A 26,346-nucleotide genomic window follows, 5' to 3' on the forward strand; every position below is an offset into this window, starting at 1 on the left:
GTGCCAGTTTGTATAGCTCTATAGCTGTCTGGCAGGAAAGTAAAGTTAAAATAATAAAAATAAAAAGCATAATTTAAAAGTTGTTTTCAAGTAGACATTGAAGTACGCAAATCAGTAAGGGAAGGTTTTCACCAAAAGTGTATGAAAAATCTTTAATGATCATAATAATAATGACAATATTAATAATACATATTTATAAGCATAGTATTTCTGTGTTGATATTGTAAAAAAAAACAACAACAACAATCCATTTTAAGAACTGAATGATCGGTCAGTGTTTTGATTGACTATGAACAGCCCTTTTGACAGATGATAAATATACCAATGTTCAATACAGACATACATGTGCAGGTAACTGCCAAAAGAATGGAAACACTTGAGTTAATGAGGATACAAAGTATGTTGAAAGCAGGTGCTTCCACACAGGTGTGGTCCCTGAGTTAATGAAACAATTGATATCCCATCATGCTTAGGGTCATGTATAAAAATGCTGAGCTGGCCATAATTTTGTCTCCCATGGCTATGCCACCATAAGATGACAATGCCCCCATCCACAGGGCACGAGGGGTCACTGAATGATTTGATGAGCATTAATACGATGTAAAGCCATATGCCGTGGCCAACTCAGTCACCAGATCTCAAGCCAATTGAACACTTATGAGAGATTCCGGAGCGGAGCCTGAGACAGCGTTTTCCACCATCAAACAAAACACAAAATTATCAAATTTCTTATGGAAGAATAGTGTCACATCCCTCCAATAGAATTCCAAACCATTGCAGAATCCATGCCAAGGTCCATGCCAAGCTGTTCTTGCTCGTGGTGGCACAACGACCTATTAAGACACACTATGCTGGTGTTTCCATTATTTTGGCAGTTACCTGCATATTTCAATGGAAGCTGTAGTACTTCAATACTTTAATCTGGCCACAAGAGGGAGCTCAAACACAGCTGCTAGAGAGAAACCAACCATTAAATCCTGATTTGAGACTAATAAAAAGACATCAGGTTTGTCTGTCAGTATATCGTGGTTGGCACTGACTCTAAGATGTCAAATGGTTGCTCCAGCTTGCACTTCCACGTCTTTATATTCCCATGGCCTTGTCCCTCCTCCAAATGTCTCTTGTTCCACACAGAACCTGTAACAGTCTGCCACTCAGTCCCATGTCATCAAAGCTCCTAAGAAACTATCCAGAATCAAATGTCAGTTCCTTCAGGAAGAGCTTTCCTGAACGTTATGTTCTGCTCGTCACTCTTCACCTCCACCACTCATGTGACGTAAAGTTCAGGCAGCAAAATGGAAGTCTTGCTGGGTCCTACACGCATTGGAGGGTGGAGGTTGAAGATTGCAGTTTTCCCCACATAATGTAAACTGCTGAAACTGTAGCCAGGTTAGCCAGGTCAGCCAGGTGAATGGAGGTTCAGTCCAAGGGGGAGGTTAGACAGACACAGGAAAGGGGACAGGTGTAAAGTCAAGGTCAGTAGCGGCTGTGCTCGTCTGTTGCTGTGACAATGACGTCCATCCAGATCCTCATGGCCTCGGCGCTGGGCGCCACCAGGAAGAAGAGGCGCTCGTACGTCTTCACACAGAACGTAAGGCTGGGCCGCGGAGACTGAGAGAGAGAGAGAGAGAGATGAATGGTGGGAGAGCGATAATTTTGGGGATTTGGTTTCAAGCATTGAATGCATGAATGGATCATCTCTTTAACAGTTGTGGTGATATCATGGGCACATTGTTCCCTCTCTATGGTGACAAAATACTGTATATGAGGACTCACTGAAGTGGCTGTGCGCAGGTGGTCATAGTAGACTTCCTCTATAGCCTGGAAGTAGATCACCCCCTTCAGCTTCCTCTCATCACAGTCTAAAGGTAAACAATAGTCAATTTGAGGGAGAACGAGAGAGAGAAAGAAAGAGAGGGAGAGAGACAGACAGACACAAATCACATAGGCATTTAGTAGGGCTGTGGTCATTACATTTTGTCAGCTGGTTATTGTCATGCAAAAGACTGCCAGTCTCACAGTAATTGACCGGCAATTAACATAAACACGTTTAGCATCTCCAGGCCTCCACGCATACAAGCCGCTGATGTGAGGCCTTTGCAACATCTACATTGAAAAAGGATTATAATAAATCAATTGAATATACACCATCACAATAAATCCATTTCAGAAGAACAGAATATGAGTTGGCCTACTGTAGGTCATCTGGCTATGCTCAATGTCATAGGCCAGGGATACTCAACTCTTGTCCTACGAGGTCCGGAGCCTGCTGGTTTTCTGTTCTACCTGATAATTAATTGCACACACCTGGTGTCCCAGGGCTAAATCAGTCCCAATTAGAGGGGAACAATGAAAAAATGCAGTGGCACTGACTTGAGTTTGAGGGCCATGGGATTTAGGCTTGTTTATTTAGCTGACAAGATATGCTTCTAAGTCTTATGCCATTATTTTCTATTATAAGATTTTATAGCAAGACGAATATAATTGAACTTATCTGAATAAAATAGAAATAATATTTTTCCCATTCCCGAGCGAGTGGGCATATGAAGTGGCTATGTTGAGCGTAAAAGTGATCATTTCGAAACAGGTCCAATATTATGCTAGATTCAGAGTTTTGCAACTTTAGTTGCGAAGCACAGCCACAGGCTGCCCAATGACACAAGCCTACCAGACGAGCTAAATAACTTCTATGCTCGCTTCGAGGCAAGTAACACTGAATCATGCATGAGAGCATCAGCTGTTCCGGACGACTGTGTGATTACGCTCTACGTATCTGATGTGAGTAAGACAAAACAGGTCAATATTCACAAGGCCGCAGGGCCAGACGGATTACCAGGACGTGTACTCTAAGCATGCACTGGCCAACTGGCAAGTGTCTTCACTGACATTTTCAACCTTTCCCTGTCTGAGTCTGTAACACCAACATTTTTCAAGCAGATCACTATACTGCCTGTGCCCAAGAACACTAAGGTAACCTGCCTAAATGACTACCGACCCGTAACACTCATGTCTGTAGCCATGAAGTGCTTTGAAAGGCTGGTCATGGCTCACATCACCATCCTTATCCCAGAAACCCTAGACCCACCCAAATTTGCATACCGCCCCAACAGATCCACAGATGATGCAATATCTATTGCACTCCACACTGCCCTTTCACACCTGGACAAAAGGAACACCTATGTGAGAATGCTATTAATTGACTATAGCTCAGTGTTTCATCACCATAGTGCCCTCAAAGCTTATCACTAAGCTAAGGACCCTGGGACTAAACACCTCCCTCTGCAACTGGATCCTGGACTTCCTGACGGGCCACCCTAAGGTGGTAAGGGTAGGTAACAACACATCTGCCACGCTGATCCTCAATATGGGGGCCCCTCGGGGGTGCGTGCTCAGCCCCTTCTGTACTTCCTGTTCACTCATGACTGCATGGCCAGGCATGACTCCAACACCATCATTAAGTTTGCCGATGACACAACAGTGGTAGGCCTGATCACCGACAACGACGAGACAGCCTATTGGGAGGAGATCAGAGACCTGGCCGTGTGGTGCCAGGGCAACAACCTCTCCCACAACGTGATCAAGACAAAGGAGATGATTGTGGACTACATGAAAAGGAGGACAGAGCACACCCTCATTCTCATCAACGGGGCTGTAGTGGAGTGGGTTGAGAGCCTCAAGTTCCTTGGTGTCCACATCACTAACATTGTCAAAGCACGCCAAGACAGTCGTGAAGATGGCACGGCAATATATTTTCCCCCTCAGGAGACTGAAAAAAATTGGCATGGGTCCCCAGATCTTCAAAAAGTTCTACAGCTGCACCATCGAGAGGATCCTGACCAGTTGCATCACTGCCTGGTATGTTAACTGCTCGGCATCTGGCCGTAAGGCGCTACAGAGGGTAGTGCGTACTGCCCAGTACATCACTGGGGCCAAACTTCCTGCCATCTAGGATCTATATACTAGGTGGTGTCAGAGGAAAGACCAAACATTTTTCAAAGACACCAGTCAATCAAGTCATAGACTGTTTTCTCTGCTACCGCACAGCAAGCGGTACCGGAGCACCAAGTCTAGGACCAAAAGGCTCCTTAACAGCTTCTACCCCCAAGCCATAAAACTGCTGAACAATTAACCAAATGGCCACCGGATTATTTACATTGACAGCCCCTCCATTTGTTTTTTACACTGCTGCTACTCGCTGTTTATTCTCTATGCATAGACACTTCACCCCTACCTACATGTACAAATGACCTCGACTAACCTGTAACCCCGCACATTGACTTGGTACTGTTACAGCCTGTATATAGCCTCCTTATTGTTATTTTATAGTGTTACTTTTTATTATTTTTTACTTTGGTTTATTTGGTAAATATTTTCTTAACTCTTTCTTGAACTGCACTGTTGGTTACGGGCTTGTAAGTAAGCATTTCACGGAAAGGTCTACACAATTTGTATTCGTCGCATGTGAAAAAGAAAGTTTGATTTGATATTGATGCATAAACTATAATATGCCTATGGATGTTTTGAACTAATCCTCACCTTAGAAAGCTGTCCATTTCCTTGTTAGGTTTTGAAAGAACAACTGCAATGATCATGTTTTACACTGTTTCAAACTGCTGTTGAACTTCCTTCTTCAAATTGATCATCACAGTGAGGTTAGTTTTAAAAGCATGATGCTGTTTTGATGATAAGTGTTTGATGTGATTTTCGATGGCATTTGCCATGATGTCAGAGTGGTTAGAGGGACAATAGAGCCCTGAGTATCAGGCTGTTAAGACCTGATGGTCATTAGCAAGTTGGGTACTACCAAAGCATGTCCAGAGTGCATAACAGGAGATTACCGTAACTCAACGGTCAGGTGGAATTTTACTGCGGTCATGACTCATGACTGCCGTTGTGGCGATAATAGGGTCACCGCAACAGCCCTAGCATTTAGGCTTATACACACCAACATCCAACACACACACAGTCTCTCTCTCTCTCAGCCCCCTCACCTGTGTAGTAGGCTAGCCGCCTGTGGTCCATATCGAAGAGGAACCACCTCCTCCTCCAGGTCTTGACCCGCCCGCCACGCTTGGTCAAGAAGCCGGCACAGCGGCGCGGGGACATACGCAGGCCCATGCACCCCGCCACCCCGTGACCCAGCGACTCCACGTGGGCCCGCAGGTCAAAGTTCGCAGAGAGGAAGAGAGGTAGCGAGCGCTGAGAAAAATAATGAGTATAATGTATATCATTTCACAATAGACATGTCAAATAAAACAGGTCAACATCACAAAGTTAGTGAGAAGGAGACAGAAAGAAAGACAGATTGAGAGCAATAAGCAGGGGAAAAGGAGAGGTTGGAGAAAGGATGTATAACGCTATGGACCACACAGACAGACAGACAATACAGACAGCCAGAGCAACCAGACAGACAGACAGTACAGCCAGACAGAAAGACAGAGCAGCCAGACAGACGTACCTCAGGGGAGCTGGGGACAGGACTGGTGGTTTTGGGCTTCTCCTCTGGGTCAGGGACTAGCCTGCTCTGGGACTTTACTGGTTCTGCTGCTCCTCGACCCTCCAGCTCTCTCTGCCTCCTCTCCTCCACCACCACCACCTGCCTCCTTTCCTCCTGGATCAACACACAGGCTCCATCTCAATGATCCTTTCTGTGCATCCTATCTCCTCGTGTCCTTATCAATCATATTGGAGGAGAAGGTGACTCCCTTCAAAGACCATCAATTAGTTTTTCTTTTTTAGAAAGAGGCATACTTTTATTGACAACAGGGGGATAAGATGAAGTACAATATCTAGGCTGAGGCATACTACGTATTTATTTGGACAGTAAAGCTAAAACTTAATTTGTCTCTATACCCCAGCATTTTTGGATTTGAGATTATATTTTTATATGAGGCGACAGTACAGAATGTCACCTTTTATTTGAGGGTATTTTCATACAATTTACCATTTAGAAATGAAAGCACTTTATGTATCTAGTCCCCCCATTTGAAGGTGTCATAAGTATTTGGACAAATTCCCTTGAAAGGTTGGCATGTTTTGGGGGCATGATACTTGTGCACCTAACTTTCTCATTCATCATTAATTCACAATTCATTCATGATTATCCGTAATCATGGTAGCATCCACATGAATGTAGAATTGTTCAGAAACATATTCTATTCTTATTTACAATAAAAGTGAGTCCAAAATGACACCATTCTAATGAGCACTACATAATCTGAAACGTAACCGAAAGAAACTGCAAATGCATCCAACATGTTTGTAGAGTCACAATCTTGATGTAGTCATTGTGTGCTAGGAATATTGGACCACATACTAAACTTTTGACTACATTTAATACACTATAAGTGAATTTGTCAAAACACTTATGACACCTTAAAAATGGGGACACTAGACAAATAAAGTGCAGTCAATTCTAAACGGTAAAACAGATATGTATGAAAATACTCTAAAATAAAAATATCTGTACTGACGCCTCATATAAAACAAGTTTTTAGCTTCTAATAAATACATAGGAGAGTATGTTCGTTTTCTATGAAGTGTTCTTCCATTTCACAGTGTTTTTTCTTCTGGTGGTCATGTTAATTATGTACGGTAATCAGTAAGTGGTCACACAACAGGGTTGTGTTCATTATTAAGCAACAAGCAGAAGAAAACTGACTGAAACAAGGAGGGACTACCTGAATTAACTGTCCAATAATAAACAAATTGTTTTATTTTATACCCCCCTTTTCGTGGTATCCAATTGTTAGTAGTTACTATCTTGTCTCTTCGCTACAACTCCCGTACGGGCTCGGGAGAGACGAAGGTCGAAAGCCATACGTCCTCCGAAACACAACCCAACCAAGCCACACTGCTTTAAGACACAATGCCCATCCAACCCGGAAGCCAGACGCACCAATGCGTTGGAGGAAACACCGTGCACCTGGCGACCTGGTTAGCGTGCACTGCGCTCGGCCCGCCACAGGAGTCGCTAGTGTGCGATGAGACAAGGACATCCCTACCGGCCAAAACCTCCCTAACCCGGACGACGCTAGGCCAATTGTGCGTCGCCCCATGGACCTCTCGGTCATGGCCCGGCTGCGACAGAGCCTGGGCTCGAACCCAGAGTCTCTGGTGGCACAGCGCCACCCGGGAGGCCAACAAACTGTTTTTAAACGTTGTGTTATGGTATGCCCTAATGAATATGACCTGGCACGTCTAAAGCTGTGTCTGAAGTGATTAGGGATGTTAATGGTGGTGACTCACCCTCTCTTTGAGAAGCCTCTCTCTCTCCGCTTTGGCCTCCCTCAGTCTCCTCTCAATCTCCACCAGGTTTAAAAGTCCCAGATTTGGGCTGGAGGGAGAAGGAAAAAGACATATGTCAGCAGAGTTACTGTCATTATTGTTGTCAGAGACGCAGACGTACAAGCATACAGACACATGCACACACAGACTGAGAGCAGCATTTATATTTCACTCACACACACCTAGAAAACTCCCCTGACCAGTCTATCCCACTCCACCTCACATCAACTGCATCTCCACGCTGACCCAATCACCCAATCAATCTTCCACAGACCACTCATCTCTTCCCATCTGACAGCCAATCAGATACCTCCTCTTATTCACAATCACACTAACATGTTCCTTTAAACGTTGTGATTTTAGTTTTTTTCCCCTCCACTGACCTGGCAGCACGGGAGCTACTAGCACTGTTACAGGGGGTGAGGAGATCACTGCCATTGCTGGGCCCAGGTCTGTGCCCATTGATGTGCCCGTTGCTGTGCCGGTGGGAGGGGAGAGGGGAAGTGAAGCGCTCTGGGCTCGGACTGTCAGGTACCATTCTCACCAGCCCTGTGAAAGAGATGGAGACAGAGAGAGAGAGAGAGAGAGAAAGAGGAAGGGACACAAAAACAGTACACATCACGTATTATATTATATAAGAGACAGGGTAAGGAGAGCATGAGAAAAGGGGAGAGAATGGAGAGTGCAGAGGAGAGAAAATAGAGGGAGAGAGAGGATGACAGCGCACACACACAAACACACACACAGTGGGTTAGAGAGAGATCGTGGAAATGGGGTATAGGCAGCAGCGGAGCAAACAAACAGAATTTCTAAAGAACAGCCATAGACTAGTAGCCCCACTGGCTCATCCAGTTCATACAGCTATATCCTGCTCACAGCATGGAAATACCACACAGCTACATCTGCTACTGACACATCTTAGCAGAGACTGAAAAGGCAGAGTGAGAGAAAGAGAGAGAAGCAGAGAGAGAAAGAGAGAGAGTGAGACAGGCGGAGAGAGAGAGAGAGAGAGAGAAGGAGAGAGGGAGAGAGAGAGAGAGAGAGAGAGAGAGAAGGAGAGAGGGAGAGAGAGAGAAGGAGAGAGGGAGAGAGAGAGAAGCAGAGAGAGAGAGAGATGGGGTAGAACCAAACAAATAGACAGACAAAGACAGAGGATCAAATAGAAAGAGAAAGCAAATATGTAAAAATGCTCTGAGGTAAAGCAAATAAAAAAGACAAAGGAATTCATAATTAAACACCCATCATAGCTCACCTTGCGCCGAGACCGGTCTATCGGCGAGCTTATTGTTGCGGTGCGAGCTCCGTCTCCGGGGTAAACTGACGGATTCTTTGGCTTGTTCCTGAAGTTAGGGAATAACACTGTGAGTTTGTGTTTCAGTACATTACTGGGAGTAAAACAACAAGTGAATCAAATCAGTGTTTATGTACAGTATGTGTCACATACAACTGGAAAACATGATCCGTGTCAGTGGTAACGGCCCGGCAACAATACCTGAGGTGATTTGTGAATGGTCAGCGGCGAGAGTGACATCATGCAAGGGACCGAGCTGGGGATGTTGGACCAATCAGCGAGTGGCTTCTTCTCTTTCAAGACCTGATAAGAGATGGGAGTATGATCGTTATATAACCGGTTATGGCATAAACTAAGCCGTGAAGAGGAGAGTGAAAAAATAGACAAGTGAATGTTGTTGGTATAACCTAGACATGTCAGTTAGGTAGGACAGGCCGTCAGTCATAAGACCTGGATGACCACACGACACACTAAGATGGTTGTGTCAACATTTAGCCATGACACATCATGAAATGACATAGTAGGAGTGTAACAGGTAGTAAAAGACATTCTGCAACTCACTGAGAATGGAAAACGCATGCCAGCTCTCAGGCACCACTCTAATGAGTTAAAAAATGATCTCCCTCGCACTATATCTCGGTTGCCCTCCCACCCCTTCTCCCTGACTCACAGACACATAAGCAATTCGGAAGCGGTTTGCATTCTCTGTTAACCCGTCTCAGTCTCTCTCTCTCTCGTGTCTGGATGAGCAATGAAATCAATTTCTCTCTGCCAAAAACAGTTCCATATGTCTTCTCATTAGTGACTCCTACCCATATGACTACCCTAGCATGTCATACAAAGTCTTATTGTATTCAGACACAGTTGTACAGAAACACATTGTCTGTCCCTCCTTTCTCCCCCTATCTGCCACTCCCTCCCTCCCACGCCCTACTATTAACTGACACACTTAGCCTGTATTAAATCCCATTTCTGATTAACCCAATCTACAGACACTTGAAGCATGCATATTTGATTTGTCGTGTCTCTCCACTTACCGGTGTTGCAGCGACGCTTTTTAAGTTCTCTCAGCTTATCTTCACTCATTCCCTCTCTCTCTCCCTCACAGTCACCCTCCCCTGTTCTGCTTTTCTCTTCCCTGTTTCTTCCCTCCCTCCCTCCCTTTCTTCAGTCATGCCTCTCTCTCTCTCTAAGCTCAGCTGTGCTCTTTCCCTGTCTCTAACTAGTCTCCTCCCCCTTTTCAACTCCCCCTGTCATAATTCTAATCAAAGGCATGTCATTGGTTCAACAACAAACCATATCACTGTCCAAGCAGGGAGTTGACAAATCACACGCTTTGGCACTTCAGACAACCATTATGAATATTGAATAAAAACACTGGCAACAACGGACATTCTTATCTAGCTTCCAAGCACTTCATTTACATTTTACATTGTAGTCATTTAGCATACGCAGTTTGTGCATTCATCTTAAGATAGCTAGGTGGTACAACCACATATCACAGGCATAGAAAGTACATTTTTTCCTCAATAAAGTAGCTATCAGTAGACCAGTAGGGTGACATGAGAGAACTTGGGAAGGTTGAAAACTAGGCGGGCTGCAGTGTTCTGGATAAGTTGCAGGGGTTTGATGGCACAAGCAGGGACAATCATTGAATGTATCATATTTATCATACTTGAACCACCGGGAATATACGACATCATCCTAATTTGCCTGACAAATAATCAATAAATTAAGTTAAAGTCTCTGTTCCCTTCATTACCCTTTGAGTGGTGTGGAGCAATTCTCTCCTCTCCTTCTTGAAGGCATTCATCTCTCTGTCCTTCTCTCGCTCCATCTCCTTCAACTGCTTCTCAAGCTGCTGGACTCGGTCCTGAAGAAAGCAATGAATAAAGAAAAGAAATCGACCAATGAAACGCCAGACACTTAATATTAAACACCGCGTCATTCTGTCTCCTGTCATTCATGTTCTGTACGTCCAGTGGCATGTTAGCCAGACGGTGTTGTTGTTAGCATTATAGAGTTGTTGTGTTAAATGTGCACAGCATCTTATCTGTTATGTCTCACGACTTATGTCAATAGTCAGTTACTCTAGGGGTGTTCAATGGCACACCTTCCAACATCCACTGGAGTTATGAGAGGAGATGAGGGACGATTGACAGAGGAGAGGAGTGGGAGATGACAGGGAATAAGGAATTAGTGATGTCAGCTCAGCACAGTTAATATGTCAGAGAGGAGGAGATAAAGAGAGAGACAGAGAGAGGGTTATAGAGATGAGCTGTCAACCCAAGCAAGGCCACAGTGCAGCTGAATCCTCTCTCTCTCTCTCTCTCTCTCTCTCTCTCTCTCTCTCTCTCTCTCTCTCTCTCTCTCTCTCTCTCTCTCTCTCTCTCTCTCTCTCTCTCTCTCTCTCTCTCTCTCTCTCTCTCTCTCTCTCTCTCTCTCTCTCTCTCTCTCTCTCTCTCTCTCTCTCTCTACATGATATCCTAAGTTTATCCTCTTTCTTCTCGCTCCCTCACGATACAATCCTTCCTTTTATCCTTCAACCCCTCCCCACCGCTCTCACCATACCCCTTTTACCATCTCTCTCCATTCTCTACTTTTAGTCCCTCTCCTTTCCTCATACATTTCCTCAATTGACGAGCTCTCCCTTCATCTATACATCTTTCTCCACTTTCCCTCCTTCCCTCCCAAAGTGGCCTCTGATGCAATTGCCTAACTTGTTTGTGCAGTCATGTGACAGTGGAGGGTGATACCGTAGAGTGTGAGGAGAAGGGAGAGTTCACGCTCATGTCTCAGTTTAAGAAGAGGAGGATGGGGGGCGGGGGGGTTACTTGTGAGGAGCAGTTTCCAAACAGAGAGTGACTACCGTTGGGGGGGAGAGGACGGGGGCATTTAGAGAGAGTCTGTGGTGGGGGATAAGCTTCTAACCAAACTAGTAGAACCAGCTTGGAGCTGTGAGATTCTCTGAAATGTTGTCGTCTTCTTATTTGTCGACCCTGGCTTACCTGCGCTGAGTTGACAGCATTCTTTTGGCATGAGATCTCCTTCTCTTTATCTTCCTCGTTCCCTCTCTCCTTCCCTTCCATCTTTCCTTCACTCTCCTCCTCCTCTATTCCGGCCTCGCTCTCCAGGACACGGAATTCCCAGTCCTCGAACACCCGGCCGGCTGCATCCACCGTCTCTTTCTCCTGGAAGAGAGAGAGAGAGAGAGAGGGACAGAGGGGAAGAGAGAAAGAGAGCGGGATGGAGGGAGAGAGAGAGATGGAGGGAAAAAGAGAGTGTGAAGGAGGGATGCAGAGAGAGAAAGTGATGAAAGAAAGATACAGAAGGAGAGGAACAGACAGAAAATGGAAGAAAGCTGCTGATTAGTACAGAAAGAGCCTGCGGCTTAGAACACTAAACCAAAAAACAACTGGTCGGACCACTCCATTCAAGACCATTAAACCAAGTCGTAGCTCTCAAGCTTGTGTCCCAAAGGCCGTCCTATTCTATATATAGTACACTACTTTTGACCAGGCCCCATTGGGCTCTTGTTAAAAGTAGTGCACTATATAGGGAATAGGGTGCCATGTGGGACACATCCACTGTCATCAGAAGTGTCACTGCCAAAACGCACAACGAACCCTTTGTCTGCCTGCCTGCATGTCTGTCTCAGATACCTCTATGACACTTTGACCTATCAGGTAGAAGAGGTACTACAAAGATAACTAGTACCGCCGACAAGAAAGAACATGCAATCCTTTATAACCATGACCAGAGAGGCTAGAAATAGAACACATGATGTGAAATGAGTTCTAACCAGAGGCAGTGTGAAACCATGCTGTCACTAGCACCTGAATTCAACTGTATATGAGGCTAGACCAAAAGCTAGCTCTCCACTGCACAAAGTTGACTTCACTTCAGGTTTCAGGGCGGGTGATGTCACTCTGCTAGGCTACCTGTGAACTACCCTAACTACATCTAGACAGACAAACAGGTAGAAGACGCAGTGCATTCTCTTTTACACGCGGTCTAGTGGCAAGGCATGAAATCAGTTAGCTGGGTACTATTGATAAGGTACCGAACGGAAGAAAACGGCCTGAAACAGGTAGGGACAACCTGGACTTAAAGAAGCTCTTTTTGTTTTTGTTTTGCAAAACGTTTTAAACATTGCGTGCCTTAATGAATACTACCCCAGTCATTGGACTGTTCCTGGATCAGTAAATCACCTGTTGTAGTTGGATCAGTAGCTGCTCTCTCTGGTCCTCTGGCTGACTGGGGATCAGTGTTTCCTTCTCCTCCAACCTACTCCTCAGCTCCTCAACCCGGGCCCTCTCCACCTCCAGACTGGCTCGCTCCTACACAAAGAAAGAAAGAAAGAAAGAAAGAGACAGAGACAGAGAGATAGAGAGAGAGAGACAGAGACAGAGAGAGAGAGAGAATAGGAGGATGAGGGATGAGAGAGGGAACAGTCATCCCTTTATATAAAGATCCATCTGTTTGTCAGCTCATTCCACTATCACATAGCTTAGGCCTATAGTGTCACATGAAGTGACTCAGTGTCTACCTCTCTGCTATAGCTACTCATGTATAGGCCATATCACTCTCCGGTCCCAAACCATGAGATTTAAACATACCGCCTGAAGACAGGATGCTTTGGATGGTATTGAATGGAGCTCTGTCTGTGCACCGCTAACCGTCCATCCGTCAGTCTGTCTGCGTCTGTCTGTCTTTCTCCTTGTGTGTACAGCACTACTGACCTTCTGTCTGTCCGTCTGTCTGTGTGTCTCCTCCTGCCCGCCTTCCTCCTGCAGTGTCTGTAGATACAGAGTGTGTCTGCGCAGCTCGTTCCTCTCCTCCTGCAGCTCACCCTCCAACAGGGCTATCTCCAGCTGCAGCTGGAGTGGCAGACAGGAGAGAGAGAGAGAGAGAGAGAGAGAGAGAGAGAGAGACAGAGACAGAGACAGAGAGAGAGAGAGAGAGAGAGAGAGAGAGATGTTTAGTCCCACAATGAAGAATGCAGAATGTGCCTTTGAAGGAGACATTACAAAAAAGGAGTTGGTTTGTTGTGAACAGTTCCAGAATCAGACTTCATCAGATACATTTACTGAACAGCCACCACTTTCCATAGAAATGGTTTGATATGAGACACAATCAGGCCCTTGAGGGTTTAACTTGTTCATTCATTAATCCATCAGTGTCTCACCTCTATCTTTAGCTCCTCCCTCTGCTGGTCAATCTCTGTGATTCGCTGTTGCAGCATGGAGGGCAACGGTAGGATCCTCGGTGACCGCGCCTCTAAACGTTTGGCTGGAGACTGAGAGGTAGAGAAGAGACACACAGACGATTGAAAAGAGACTATTCAACCTGGATCAAAAAGTCATTCCGATGGCTCAGTTGGTTAGAGTGCGATGACTGTGGCACCAAAGTTACTGGTTCAATTCCAGCGTTGGACACATACACTGATGTGTACGTTGAGTCGCTTTGGCTAGCAGCGTCTGACTCTGACCACATTACCAGTGTAAACAACCAACCGCCTGATGCTAGTTAACGTGAGACCCACTCCTCCTTACCCTCTCGCTCTCTGTGCTGCTGCTCTCTGTGTCTGACTCCACCCCTGAAGAGGCGGGGCTTTGCCCTCCAGACAATCGTGCGACCCACGGCGGCCGCAAGCCCTGCTCCCATCGGCTTCTCGGGGTGTCCATATTGTGGAGGGGCATTTCTGTAGGATAGAAAGAGATGGAAGGTGGGATGATGAGTGGTACCGTATAGGATCCGGGATCCTTAACCTTGAACAGCACCCTTACCTTGCCAATTTTAAATGTGAACTTCAATGGGGTATCGTCAGAGTTGGAACGTCCCAAGGACCCTGAATGTAGTGGCAATTCAATACACTGCATTGTTAAGAGCTAAATTAACCAGGTGACAGTTCACAGAAGTGATACTACACTATGAGCAGTACACCAGTGTGTCAGCAGCACTAAGCACTTTAAAGTACTTCCAGAAAAGTTGTTACTGGAGAAAACACCCTGGAAGAAGCGATAGTGAAAGAGAGGAGAGAACGCAGGATGTGAGAAGGTGGTTTGGCATTGTATTTCATGACAAAGACTGTTAGCACAAGGCTTTTGCTGTATGGACAGAGGGTACTGTACAGTAAACAATGGCGATTCACCTCCCAGCTTTGGAAGTGCATTGTGGAGAAGCATGGCACACAAATTTGAGTCAGTGCAATGATGTAGTCATACAATAACCATACACAGATATACAGTGGGGCAAAAAATTATTTAGTCAGCCACCAATTGTGCAAGTTCTCCCACTTAAAAAGATGAGAGAGGCCTGTAATTTTCATCATAGGTACACTTCAAAAAAAGAAAATCACATTGTAGGATTTTTTATGAATTTATTTGCAAATTATGGTGGAAAATAAGTATTTGGTCAATAACAAAAGTTTATCTCAATACTTTGTTATATACCCTTTGTTGGCAATGACAGAGGTCAAACGTTTTCTGTAAGTCTTCACAAGGTTTTCACACACTGTTGCTGGTATTTTGGCCCATTCCTCCATGCAGATCTCCTCTAGAGCAGTGATGTTTTGGGGCTGTTGCTGGGCAACACAGACTTTCAACTCCCTCCAAAGATTTTCTATGGGGTTGAGATCTGGAGACTGGCTAGGCCACTCCAGGACCTTGAAATGCTTCTTACGAAGCCACTCCTTCGTTGCCCGGGCGGTGTGTTTGGGATCATTGTCATGTTGAAAGACCCAGCCACGTTTCATCTTCAATGCCCTTGCTGATGGAAGGAGGTTTTCACTCAAAATCTCACGATACATGGCCCCATTCCAAGTGCTTGGTTTCCGAGCCGGTCATGGGTGCACCTCAGCCACGCTCAAGGTACTAAACGATATCATAACCGCCATCGATAAAAGACAGTACTGTGCAGCCGTCTTCATCGACCTTGCCAAGGCTTTCGACTCTGTCAATCACCATATTCTTATCGGCAGACTCAGTAGCCTCGGTTTTCTGATGACTGCCTTGCCTGGTTCACCAACTACTTTGCAGACAGAGTTCAGTGTGTCAAATCGGAGGGCATGCTGTCCGGTCCTCTGGCAGTCTCTATGGGGGTGCCACAGGGTTCAATTCTCGGGCCGACTCTTTTCTCTGTATATATCAATGATGTTGCTCTTGCTGCGTGCGATTCCCTGATCCACCTCTACGCAGACGACACCATTATGTATACTTCCGGCCCGTCCTTGGACACTGTGCTATTTAACCTCCAAACGAGCTTCAATGCCATACAACACAACACTCCTTCCGTGGCCTCCAACTGCACCCTGGATGGTTCCGACCTAGAATATGTGGACATCTATAAGTACCTAGGTGTCTGGCTAGACTGTAAACTCTCCTTCCAGACTCATATCAAACATCTCCAATCTAAAATCAAATCTAGAATCGGCTTTCTATTCCGCAACAAAGCCTCCTTCACTCACGCCGACAAACTTACCCTAGTAAAACTGACTATCCTACCGATCCTCGACTTCGGCGATGTCATCTACAAAATAGCTTCCAATACTCTACTCAGCAAACTGGATGCAGTTTATCACAGTGCCATCCGTTTTGTTACTAAAGCACCTTATACCACCCACCACTGCGACCTGTATGCTCTAGTCGGCTGGCCCTTGCTACATATTCGTCGCCAGACCCACTGGCTCCAGGTCATCTACAAGTCCATGCTAGGTAAAGCTCCGCCTTATCTCAGTTCACTGGTCACGATGGCAACACCCACCCGTAGCACGCACTCCAGCAGGTGTATCTCACTGATCATCCCTAAAGCCAACACCTCATTTGGCCGCCTTTCATTCCAGTTCTCTGCTGCCTGTGACTGGAACGAATTGCAAAAATCGCTGAAGTTGGAGACTTTTATCTCCCTCACCAACTTCAAACATCTGCTATCTGAGCAGCTAACCGATTGCTGCAGTTGTACATAGTCTATCGGTAAATAGCCCACCCAATTTTGCCTACCTCATCACCATACTGTTTATATTTATTTACTTTTCTGCTCTTTTGCACACCAATATCTCTACCTGTACATGACCATCTGATCATTTATCACTCCAGTGTTAATCTGCAAAATGTTAATTATTCGCCTACCTCCTCATGCGCTTTGCACACAATGTATATAGACTCTCTTTTTTTCTACTGTGTTATTGACTTGTTAATTGTTTACTCCATGTGTAACTCTGTGTTGTCTGTTCACACTGCTATGCTTTATCTTGGCCAGGTCGCAGTTGCAAATGAGAACTTGTTCTCAACTAGCCTACCTGGTTAAATAAAGGTGAAAAAATGCATTCTTTCCTTTGCACGGATCAGTCGTCCTGGTCCCTTTGCAGAAAAACAGCCCCAAAGCATGATGTTTCCACCCCCATGCTTCACAGTAAGTATGGTGTTCTTTGGATGCAACTCAGCATTCTTTGTCCTCCAAACACGAGTTGAGTTTTTACCAAAAAGTTATATTTTGGTTTCATCTGACCATATGACATTCTCCCAATCTTCTTCTGGATCATCCAAATGCTCTCTAGCAAACTTCAGACGGGCCTGGACATGTACTGGCTTAAGCAGGGGGACACGTCTGGCACTGCAGGATTTGAGTCCCTGGCGGCGTAGTGTGTTACTGATGGTAGGCTTTGTTACTTTGGTCCCAGCTCTCTGCAGGTCATTCACTAGGTCTCCCCATGTGGTTCTGGGATTTTTGCTCACCATTCTTGTGATCATTTTGACCCCACGGGGTGAGATCTTGCGTGGAGCCCCAGATCGAAGGAGATTATCAGTGGTCTTGTATGTCTTCCATTTCCTAATAATTGCTCCCACAGTTAATTTTTTTCAAACCAAGCTGCTTACCTATTGCAGATTCAGTCTTCCCAGCCTGGTGCAGGTCTACAATTTTGTCATAGTTGAAGTGTACCTATGATGAAAATTACAGGCCTCTCGTCTTTTTAAGTGGGGGAACTTGCACAATTGGTGGCTGACTAAATACTTTTTTGCCCCACTGTACATAGAAACAAGGGGATTCACCTTTGAAGTACTATACACTGTACACTGTACACTGCTCCCACACAACACAAAGCCACATTATGAACGATATGCATCACTGCTGAGGTCTTGGATGGGGAATTCTCAGCAATAACTAGGTTATTTAATGTCTATATGTCACTTGCTCATACGAGTGTAAGCAGTAGTAAAATAGCAGCAAATATGAAGTAACGACCGAGCAAACCGAGTGCACACACTCACAGGCAGCAACCGAGTACACACATACACAATCACATGCATGCACACACACACACACACACACACACACGTGGGAAAATCTGGATTCCCATTGTCCAGACCTTTCCCACCCTATCCTTTTTCCCTCTCTACTCCATCGCCCTGAACTCCTCTTTTCTCTCTCCCTTTCTCGCTCCTCTCCTCCTGCTCTCTCTCTCTCTCTCTCTCTCTCCCTGTACAGGCCTTATTAGGCGATGGGGCCTGGAGGAGTGGAGGCATGGAGATAAATATACAACTCTGATATGAGTGAGGGCTTTCAAACACAGACTGGCACACTGACACAGAGACAGACAGAGGAGGGAGCGAGAGAGGGACAGAGAGTGGAGGAGGAGAGGAGACGAGTGGGGGGAGAGGGGGGGAGGAAGTTGGTTCTAAAATGTCAGAGGCCAGTGTCATATTTCCAGTGAGGAGATGGGAAACAGTCCGACTGTGTGGTATATAACTTCACAGAGCTGTACACAGGACACACAATAATATGTTGTTTATAGAAGAATAGTGCATGGTTGCATGCAGGAATGATGTATATACTGTGTTTTTAATTGTGTATGTGTGTGTGCGTGTGTGTGTGTGTGCGTGTGGATGTACGCATGTTGAAGAGGATGGCTACCATTCATCAATACCCATAATTACACATACATTTTTGACAAAGTAATACCGTATTCCAAATTCCATATGGTGAAGTTATTATTACTTCCATTCCAGATATGACATGTAATGGACACCACATGGAGGTCGTGCTTTGGGAAGAGGGCACAATTAGAGTGAATGCTGGTGAGGAGAAATCTTTGTTTAAACCAAGACTGACTCACATCCATATGACCCAAACGGACGTTTGCATTATCCGGTTGAGATACACTATCAACAGTAAGAGAGACTGTAGTGTTGGAGAGAGAGTCACGCAGGAGTAAAGTCCATTATTTCATGTCAACACAGATGTTATTCAAAAGCAACAAACAAAGGCTAAACAAACACACCAGGGTTGAGGCTGTAATGGCACCATATTGCCTACTTTTGACCAGGGCCCATGGAAAAGATTGGGAGGGAGGGAGGGAACACAATGAGACTAATTTAAAAGGATGGAAAAGAAAGTGAGTGGAAAGGGACATAATTAAGGGGAAAGGTATGATAGAGAGGAAGAGGAAGCTGAACATTTGTGTGTTAATGAGCTGAAAATAGGTCTTGATTGCAGAGGAGTGGCAGGAGCGATAAGAGAGTGGAAGAATCAGAGGCGGTCCCAAGGAGTGAGTGAGTGAGTGAGTGAGTGAGTGAGTGAGTATTAAAGCTGGGCGATCCAGTTGCTCTAAATTTCCTGAATTGATGCGATACCGGTAAATAGATTGATACGTTTATAACATTAATGTGCACCAGTTGTTTTTGTATTACTCTTTAAACTACTACTACTACTAGTTTGATGGTTGTAGCCATCACGTGTCCCATTAACAATCACCCAAACTAACAAAACATATTTCATTTCAAACTTCACATTTCTCTAGTATAGGCTACTTATCGTAATGAACAATATCAGCATGGTCGGTATGGTTGTGTGGATCATTTTCAGTTTATGGCCCCAGCTCTAGTGTGTGTTATACAACTACTGTCCTATCCGGAGGTGACACAATGCATTACCCTCAAGTCCGAGGTCAGAGGACTCAATCTCTCACACTGCAGTGCTAATCTTTCCCCTCGACTCAGCAATAACCAGCAACAGTTGAAGCGTCATACAACTAGTACACACACATTACACACCCAAGAACATACACGCTCTCTCAACAGTGATCGATCATACACAAACAGAAGCAAGGATTCCACAATCTTTACTACCAATCACACAAACACACAGAACTAGAGAAAGAGATAAAGAGTACACAATCAGAGTTCATTCACACCTGTCCCTTCTCCCTCTCACTGCAGGTAGTAATCTGCATCCATATCTTAAGAAGTGGAAGTCTGTTCACTCTTGACCCACCTGTGTTGACAGGATTACAGGACTGGGATTTAATTCAATCAACCTTATTCATCGCTAAGGGGCAATTACTGCTAGCAGCCATAGGATACTGATTGATTGGTGTGTGTATGTGTATGTGTATGTGTGTGTGTGTGTGTGTGTGTGTGTGTGTGTGTCCTCTATCTCCTTTGACCACTTGAGGTCAGGTTTGGATCCAGTTAAACTTCAGCTGACGGAATCATCATCAACCCCCTTACTGGGTGACGCTTATGTGTCGGCCTATCAGCCATGTCTATCCGAAGAGGACAGGCTGCAGCCACAGTCATAGATATACAGTTCAACAAACTCTGTTTGATCATTTGATGGCGGCCATTTTGGTACCATAAGATCCAAGACAATTGTCTTGGGTTGGAATGTTCGTGGAACGTTTTGTGTGAACATGGAGAATCATTTGACAAACTCAGCGACAGCAGAGTACAGCAGTACTGCTACAATAATATCTCGCAACCGGGCCGTGCACATAACTTTTTTGGGGGGGGGACAAACTAAAAAAGGGGACCCCCCAATTATTTTTTTACCACAACCACAGACTCACTGAGCAATTATGACTTTGATTATAAATAAATTAAATTAAAATGAAATTAGAATAAAAATGACTGATTAGTTAGTTACATTAAAGCAATAGACGGCAACATCTTAACGGGTAATTAAATGACACATATTCACAAATTGAACAACGACTTGCAGGCAGTGGATTCAAAACAACAATGACAAAAACTGTGGGGAGCCTGAATGCAGAGGGTTTGTTTTCACTATGGGCTCAATGCAAGGGCACCAGGGAAACATGCTATACACACAACACTAGAACAACTGCCCTGCTTGGGGTTGACCTGGGGCTGCCATTCAATTCAAGGGACAGTCCACACTCTCTCTGTCCCTGGTGGCCAGACCAAGTATAAACACAAACAAACAAAAATATTTACACCAATAAGTATAAGTATATTCTTTGTACATGTTTGGTCATATTTGTCTTATTCTTTGTTTTTTTAAAGAAGGGTACACTAGCAAGCACGTCCAACCCCTTAGTCCTCCAGAGCATTTCAGGGTGAAAATCAAATGTATGGACTGTGCCTTTAACATTTGTCTGGCTGATATTGAGCAAGAGCTGCTCTCACCTGAGAAACATAAAAACACCTGTATTTTCTGCATTGGTGAGCACTTTGCTGCCCTATCCTCAAGAAAGGCATCAGGTGTTACAATGTCACATACATAACCCACTAGCAGTTCAAGTAGCTAAAGTGTCTCTCTTCGTTGAGTCCAGAAGACTTAAAAAAGGAAACTTACTGTTCTCAGTGTATGCCATTCTGCATATTGAGGGAGAAGTATGTAATCAACATACTATGTCAAGTTTGTGTTCCATTCAAACCCACTAGTCTGTCTAGTCTGCCAGCCTCACTATGGGCTAGCACACAATATCAATAGCGGTCAACTGTAACAATGAAAGACATTTTCATCAGTAACAATAAAGGGCATTTCCATAGAATATAGAATACAGGTATATATATTCCATAGAATACAGGTACTGTACTGCTCAGGTACTCTCCAGAGGATTACAGCTGAACTATCCAACGCTGACCTGACCTGTTAGCCATGAGCACATTGTGACATCTGACAGATCAGGTGCCCTGGAATAGGATGCGTTCAAAATGATTTATTTCAGGTTTTATTTCTTTCATCACATTCCCAGTGGGTCAGAAGTTTACATACACTCAATTAGTATTTGGTAGCATTGCCTTTAAATTGTTTAACTTGGGTCAAATTTTATGGGATTGAAGTTAGGGCATTGGGATGGCCACTCCAATACCTTGACTTTGTTGTCCTTAAGCCATTTTGCCACAACTTTGGAAGTATGCTTGGGGTCATTGTCCATTTGGAAGACCCATTTGCGACCAAGATTTAACTGATGTCTTGAGATGTTGCTTCAATATATCCACATCATTTTCTTTCCTCATGATGCCATCTATTTTGTGAAGTGCACCAGTCCCTCCTGCAGCAAAGCACCCCCACAACATGATGCTGCCACCCCCCGTGCTTCACGGTTGGGATGGTGTTCTTCGGCTTGCAAGCCTCCCCCTTTTCCTCCTAACATAACAATAATTATGGCCAAACAGTTATATTTGTTTCATCAGACCAGAGGACAAAGTACGATCTTTGTCCCCATGTGTAGTTGCAAACCGTAGTCTGGCTTTTTTATGGCGGTTTTGGAGCAGTGGCTTCTTCCTTGCTGAGCGGCCTTTCAGGTTATGTCGATATAGGACTCGTTTTAATGTGGATATAGATACTTTTGTACCTGTTTCCTCCAGCATCTTCACAAGGTCCTTTGCTGTTGTTCTGGGATTGATTTGCACTTTTCACAACAAAGTACGTTCATCTCTAGGAGCGGTATGACAGCTGTGTGGTCCCATGGTGTTTATACTTGCGTACTATTATTTGAACAGATGAACATGGTACCTTCAGGCATTTGGAAATTGCTCCCAAGGATGAACCAAACTTGAGGTCTACAATATCTTTTCGGCGGTCTTGGCTGATTCGATTTTCCCATGATGTCAAGCAAAGAGGCACTGAGTTTGAAGGTAGGCCTTGAAATACAGCCACAGGTACACCTCCAATTGTCTCAAATGATGAAATGTGACATCATTTCACATCCTCCAATTGACTCAAATGATGACATTTGACATAATTTTCTGGAATTATCCAAGCTGTTTAAAAAGGCACTGTCATGTTAGTGTATTTTTAACTTCTGACCCACTATAATTGTGATACAGTGAATTATAAGTGAAAGAATCTGTCTGTAAACAATTGTTGGAAAAATGACTTGTGTCATTAACAAAGTAGATGTCCTAACCAACTTGCCAAAACTATAGTTAGTTAACAAGACATTTGTGGAGTGGTTGAAAAACGAGTTTTAATGACTCCAATTTAAGTGTATGTAAACTTCCGACTTCAACTATGTAGACAGCTACGAAAAGTACAGATGAAAGCTCTCTAGGTAGATAGTGTGGTCTAGTTTATCATGAGATACTCTACCTCAGGCGAGTAAAACCTCAAGACTTCCTTAGATATCGTGCACCAGCTGTTGTTTACAAATATACATAGACCACCACCCCTTGTCTTACCAGAGGCTGCTGTTCTATCCTGCCGATAGGGTGTATAACCTGCCAGCTGTATGTTATTCATGTCGTCGTTCAGCCACGACTCTGTGAAACACAAGAGATTACCGTTTTTAATGTCCCGTTGGTAGGATATACGTGCTTTTAGTTTGTCCCATTACTTCCCAGCGATTGTGCGTTGGCTAATAGTACGGATGGCAAAGGCAGATTAGCCACTCGTCGCCTGATCCTCACAAGGCACCCTGATCTCCTTCTGCAAGATCTCTCCCTTTTTCTCCTGCGAATGACGGGGATGAGGGTCTGTTTGGGTGTCTGGAGTAAATCACTCTCGTCAGACTCATTAAAGAAAAATGATTAGTCCAATTCAAGGTGAGTAATCTCTGTTCTGATATCCATAAGCTATTTTCAGTCATAAGAGACAGTAGCAGCAACATTATGTACAAAATAATTTATAAACAATGCGGAAAAAAATAAAATAGCACGGTTAGTTAAGAGCCAATAAAATGGCAGCCATCCTCTCCGGCGCCATGATACATTTGTGTATATCAGAAATGACACCCTATTCCCTGGTCAAAAGTATAGGGGATATGGTGCCATTTTGGAACCTACCTACTGGGCACAGACATCAATTCAACATCTATTCCATGTTGGATCAATGTAAATTCATTGAAATTATGTGGAAACAACGTTGATTTAACCAGTGTATGCCCAGTAGGAAGTGACCATACAAGTCTGTTTGACCTCAGAGCCCACTTAGCAATGCTTCGTTAGTCTATGGAGGGCTATCAGGAAACTGTCATCACCCCACTGTGTCTTGACACATCAGGTTCCCAGGAATACCTGGTGACCAGTCTGAGCTGTATGACAGAGCCCACTGAGATAGTCCCCCTGTATCCCACCAAAGCCTATGGAGGGCTATGGGCTGAGAGAGGAAACTGTCATTATCACAAAGGGGCCTGAGCAGGAAAAGCAGGTGAGAGGGTCATATTCATTAGGGCACCCAAACACGTTTTAAACATGAGCGTTTCTTATTGGATAAGTCCAGGAGGTCCCTCCCCATTTCAGTCTGTTTTTTTTCCGTTTGGTACCTAATGAATACAACCAAGGCTGGACAGCTCTGTGTGGCGTATGTCTGTCAGATGAGAGGTGAGATATCATGACTAACTGTCATCTAGGTGTGAGGGCAGATAGGCCTATTGTTAGACTCCTAGAATGATACTGTAGCTGGACCAACTGGCTTCTGTTGGGGAAGAAATAGTTTTTTTGTTTATAGGGGACCAAAGGGTTGAAGATTAAAATACAAGCTAGGATCATTGATTGTTAGGGAAGATGATTCATTTTATTTCCTGTAAGTTAATTAGCAAGTAAGTTGCCCTATAGGCCAAATTATTTCTCCAATAAAGTAGATTATCACACTATGATACCACTGCATGAATAGAATAATTCATGCAAATGTTACTTGTGCACATTACAACACTGCAAAACTGACTGGAATGGCTTGAAGACACCACTAATTACACAGACGTTGAATATATGCTAGTTCAACAACATTAGCAGAGATTCCAGTGGGCTGAGCAAATCTCTCCGTTCTGAGGTCAGCGAAATAACGACCCATTAATGACAGGCTAGGTCCCAGCTATAGAGCTGTCCGTACAAGTGCAGCCAAAAAGAGGGCGTGGGAGAAAAATAAACAAGGAGAGATTGAAGACAGAAGATAGATATGTGCTCTGGACTCCCTTGAAGGCAACCCTCCCAGGCAATATTTTCTCTCCACCTATTTCAGCTTCATCCTATACCCCCCCCCCCCCTCTCCTTTGTTTACACTATGCGCCAATGGAAATGATAAACAACAGATATCAGAAGAGTCTGGTAAACAAATGTGAGTTTACATAAACTGAGGAAAACAATGCCCTGGGAAAGGAGGTTTGGGACATTAAGAAAAACATGTTTGAATTAGAACCAGATATGGTCCTCTCATCGTTTCAGAATGAAAATGACACATTGAAAAGCTATAGGCCTGAGGACATTTTTTAGCCCATCTAACTACTTATGCTCAAGCACAAAAGTCCCAAATATTGGGTAATCAAATACAATGGTGTTATAGAATCTTGACTGTCTGGATGTTGGATCATCATACAACCATGCATTCTGACATTTTAAAAACGAATAAACCGCCCAAAAAGTTTTTATTTAAGTTATGGTATGTACACAATTTGCAAAAATAGTTTTTTAAAAAGTAGGCTTTTTTTGGCTTAGTGTGAACTAATAGACTAATGATAGCTGTATTATTTAATATAGTCCATTTATATAAATGGCATAGACCTATATTTTATTTATATAAATAGTTTAGAAAGTAGGCTACAGTAGCCTACTGGCTTTCTGTAAACATAAGCGATTATGTGTTCCATTTATTTACATGCTATGTCAAGTTCAAATTGACTTCATTAGTGTCATGAGATGGGATGATGTCAATTTATAAACAAACGACCACTTTCAGTAGATAAGTAACACTGTGGGTAGCTACTGTGGAAATAATAAGAATCATAGTGTTATCAAATCGCGATCATTCACCAGTTACAATGTATCAAACTACAGTGACCCAGAACAGAAACAAAGAGCTCATGCCTTACCTGAGAATACGCAGCTTTCTATTCAAAAGCGTTCTTGTTGTGGGGAATGTGTATTGTTGTTCTTGAGTTTGAATAAAATAGACGCTCATAAAAACAGAGTGACTAAATAACGAAGTGATGGGTTTAGACGGGAAGCGCGCTTTCGCTTTCAGTCACTACATCCAGAGAACTTTCAGAGTTTCTGTTTGCTGTCATATAACGTCTGAAGACCTTTGGTGTCTATATTCTTCTCTCTCTGGTTTGATTCAATCATTTCAAATCAATCCCACGATAAATGACAGATCGCAGTCGTCGTCAACAGGTAAATAGAATGCATGTGAGGCGGGCACACTAACCAACCCAAAGTTAGTGTGAAAACGCGACTGAGCGCGTCACTAACTGACTATACAGTTTCTGTGGTCTATTTGTGAGGGGGCTCCGCACCGAAATGAGAACTCTATTCTGGGATTTCCCGCGACGACATGACTTTGTAATGCCCTCGTTATAGGCTCGCTATAGGCTAACGCAAAAGCAGTTTGGCTTGGCACCCGGCCAACACACCTCGCGGGTGGTCGGTCTTGTGTCGCTGTCAATGAGAAGGGCCATTGGAAAGCGTCAATAGCTGCCACGTAAATCTCTCCACTCTCTTTACTATATCCAATGGCCTTTATCGGCCCCTGCCCCCCTAACAGTTCTGTCTCACTGAGCTGATAGGTTATTCTCTCAGTCTTCCCCTAAA

The 26,346-nt window shown here is 44.2% G+C and overlaps 1 protein-coding gene across 2 annotated transcripts; it reads right to left on the reverse strand.

Moving 5' to 3' along the window:
* On the reverse strand, nucleotides 1-25,965 carry LOC139393254 (pleckstrin homology-like domain family B member 3). Of its 2 annotated transcripts, XM_071141733.1 has the most exons (16): nucleotides 25,629-25,965; nucleotides 23,005-23,085; nucleotides 14,134-14,282; nucleotides 13,767-13,877; nucleotides 13,321-13,458; nucleotides 12,790-12,918; nucleotides 11,587-11,769; nucleotides 10,341-10,451; nucleotides 8,780-8,881; nucleotides 8,540-8,627; nucleotides 7,671-7,836; nucleotides 7,249-7,336; nucleotides 5,459-5,611; nucleotides 4,992-5,199; nucleotides 1,777-1,862; nucleotides 1-1,611 (listed from the first exon to the last, which is right to left on the reverse strand). In XM_071141733.1, exons 2-16 carry the CDS (start codon nucleotides 23,063-23,065, stop codon nucleotides 1,477-1,479), a joined length of 1,908 nt encoding a protein of 635 aa, XP_070997834.1. In that variant the 5' UTR covers nucleotides 23,066-23,085; nucleotides 25,629-25,965; the 3' UTR covers nucleotides 1-1,476. The 2 variants fall into 2 exon arrangements, with proteins under 2 accessions (XP_070997834.1, XP_070997844.1); XM_071141743.1 differs by lacking the exon at nucleotides 23,005-23,085.
* Between the last annotated feature and the right edge of the window lie 381 nt (nucleotides 25,966-26,346).

The sequence above is a fragment of the Oncorhynchus clarkii genome, chromosome 3 (genome assembly GCF_045791955.1).
Source record: "Oncorhynchus clarkii lewisi isolate Uvic-CL-2024 chromosome 3, UVic_Ocla_1.0, whole genome shotgun sequence".
Lineage (NCBI taxonomy): Eukaryota > Metazoa > Chordata > Actinopteri > Salmoniformes > Salmonidae > Oncorhynchus > Oncorhynchus clarkii.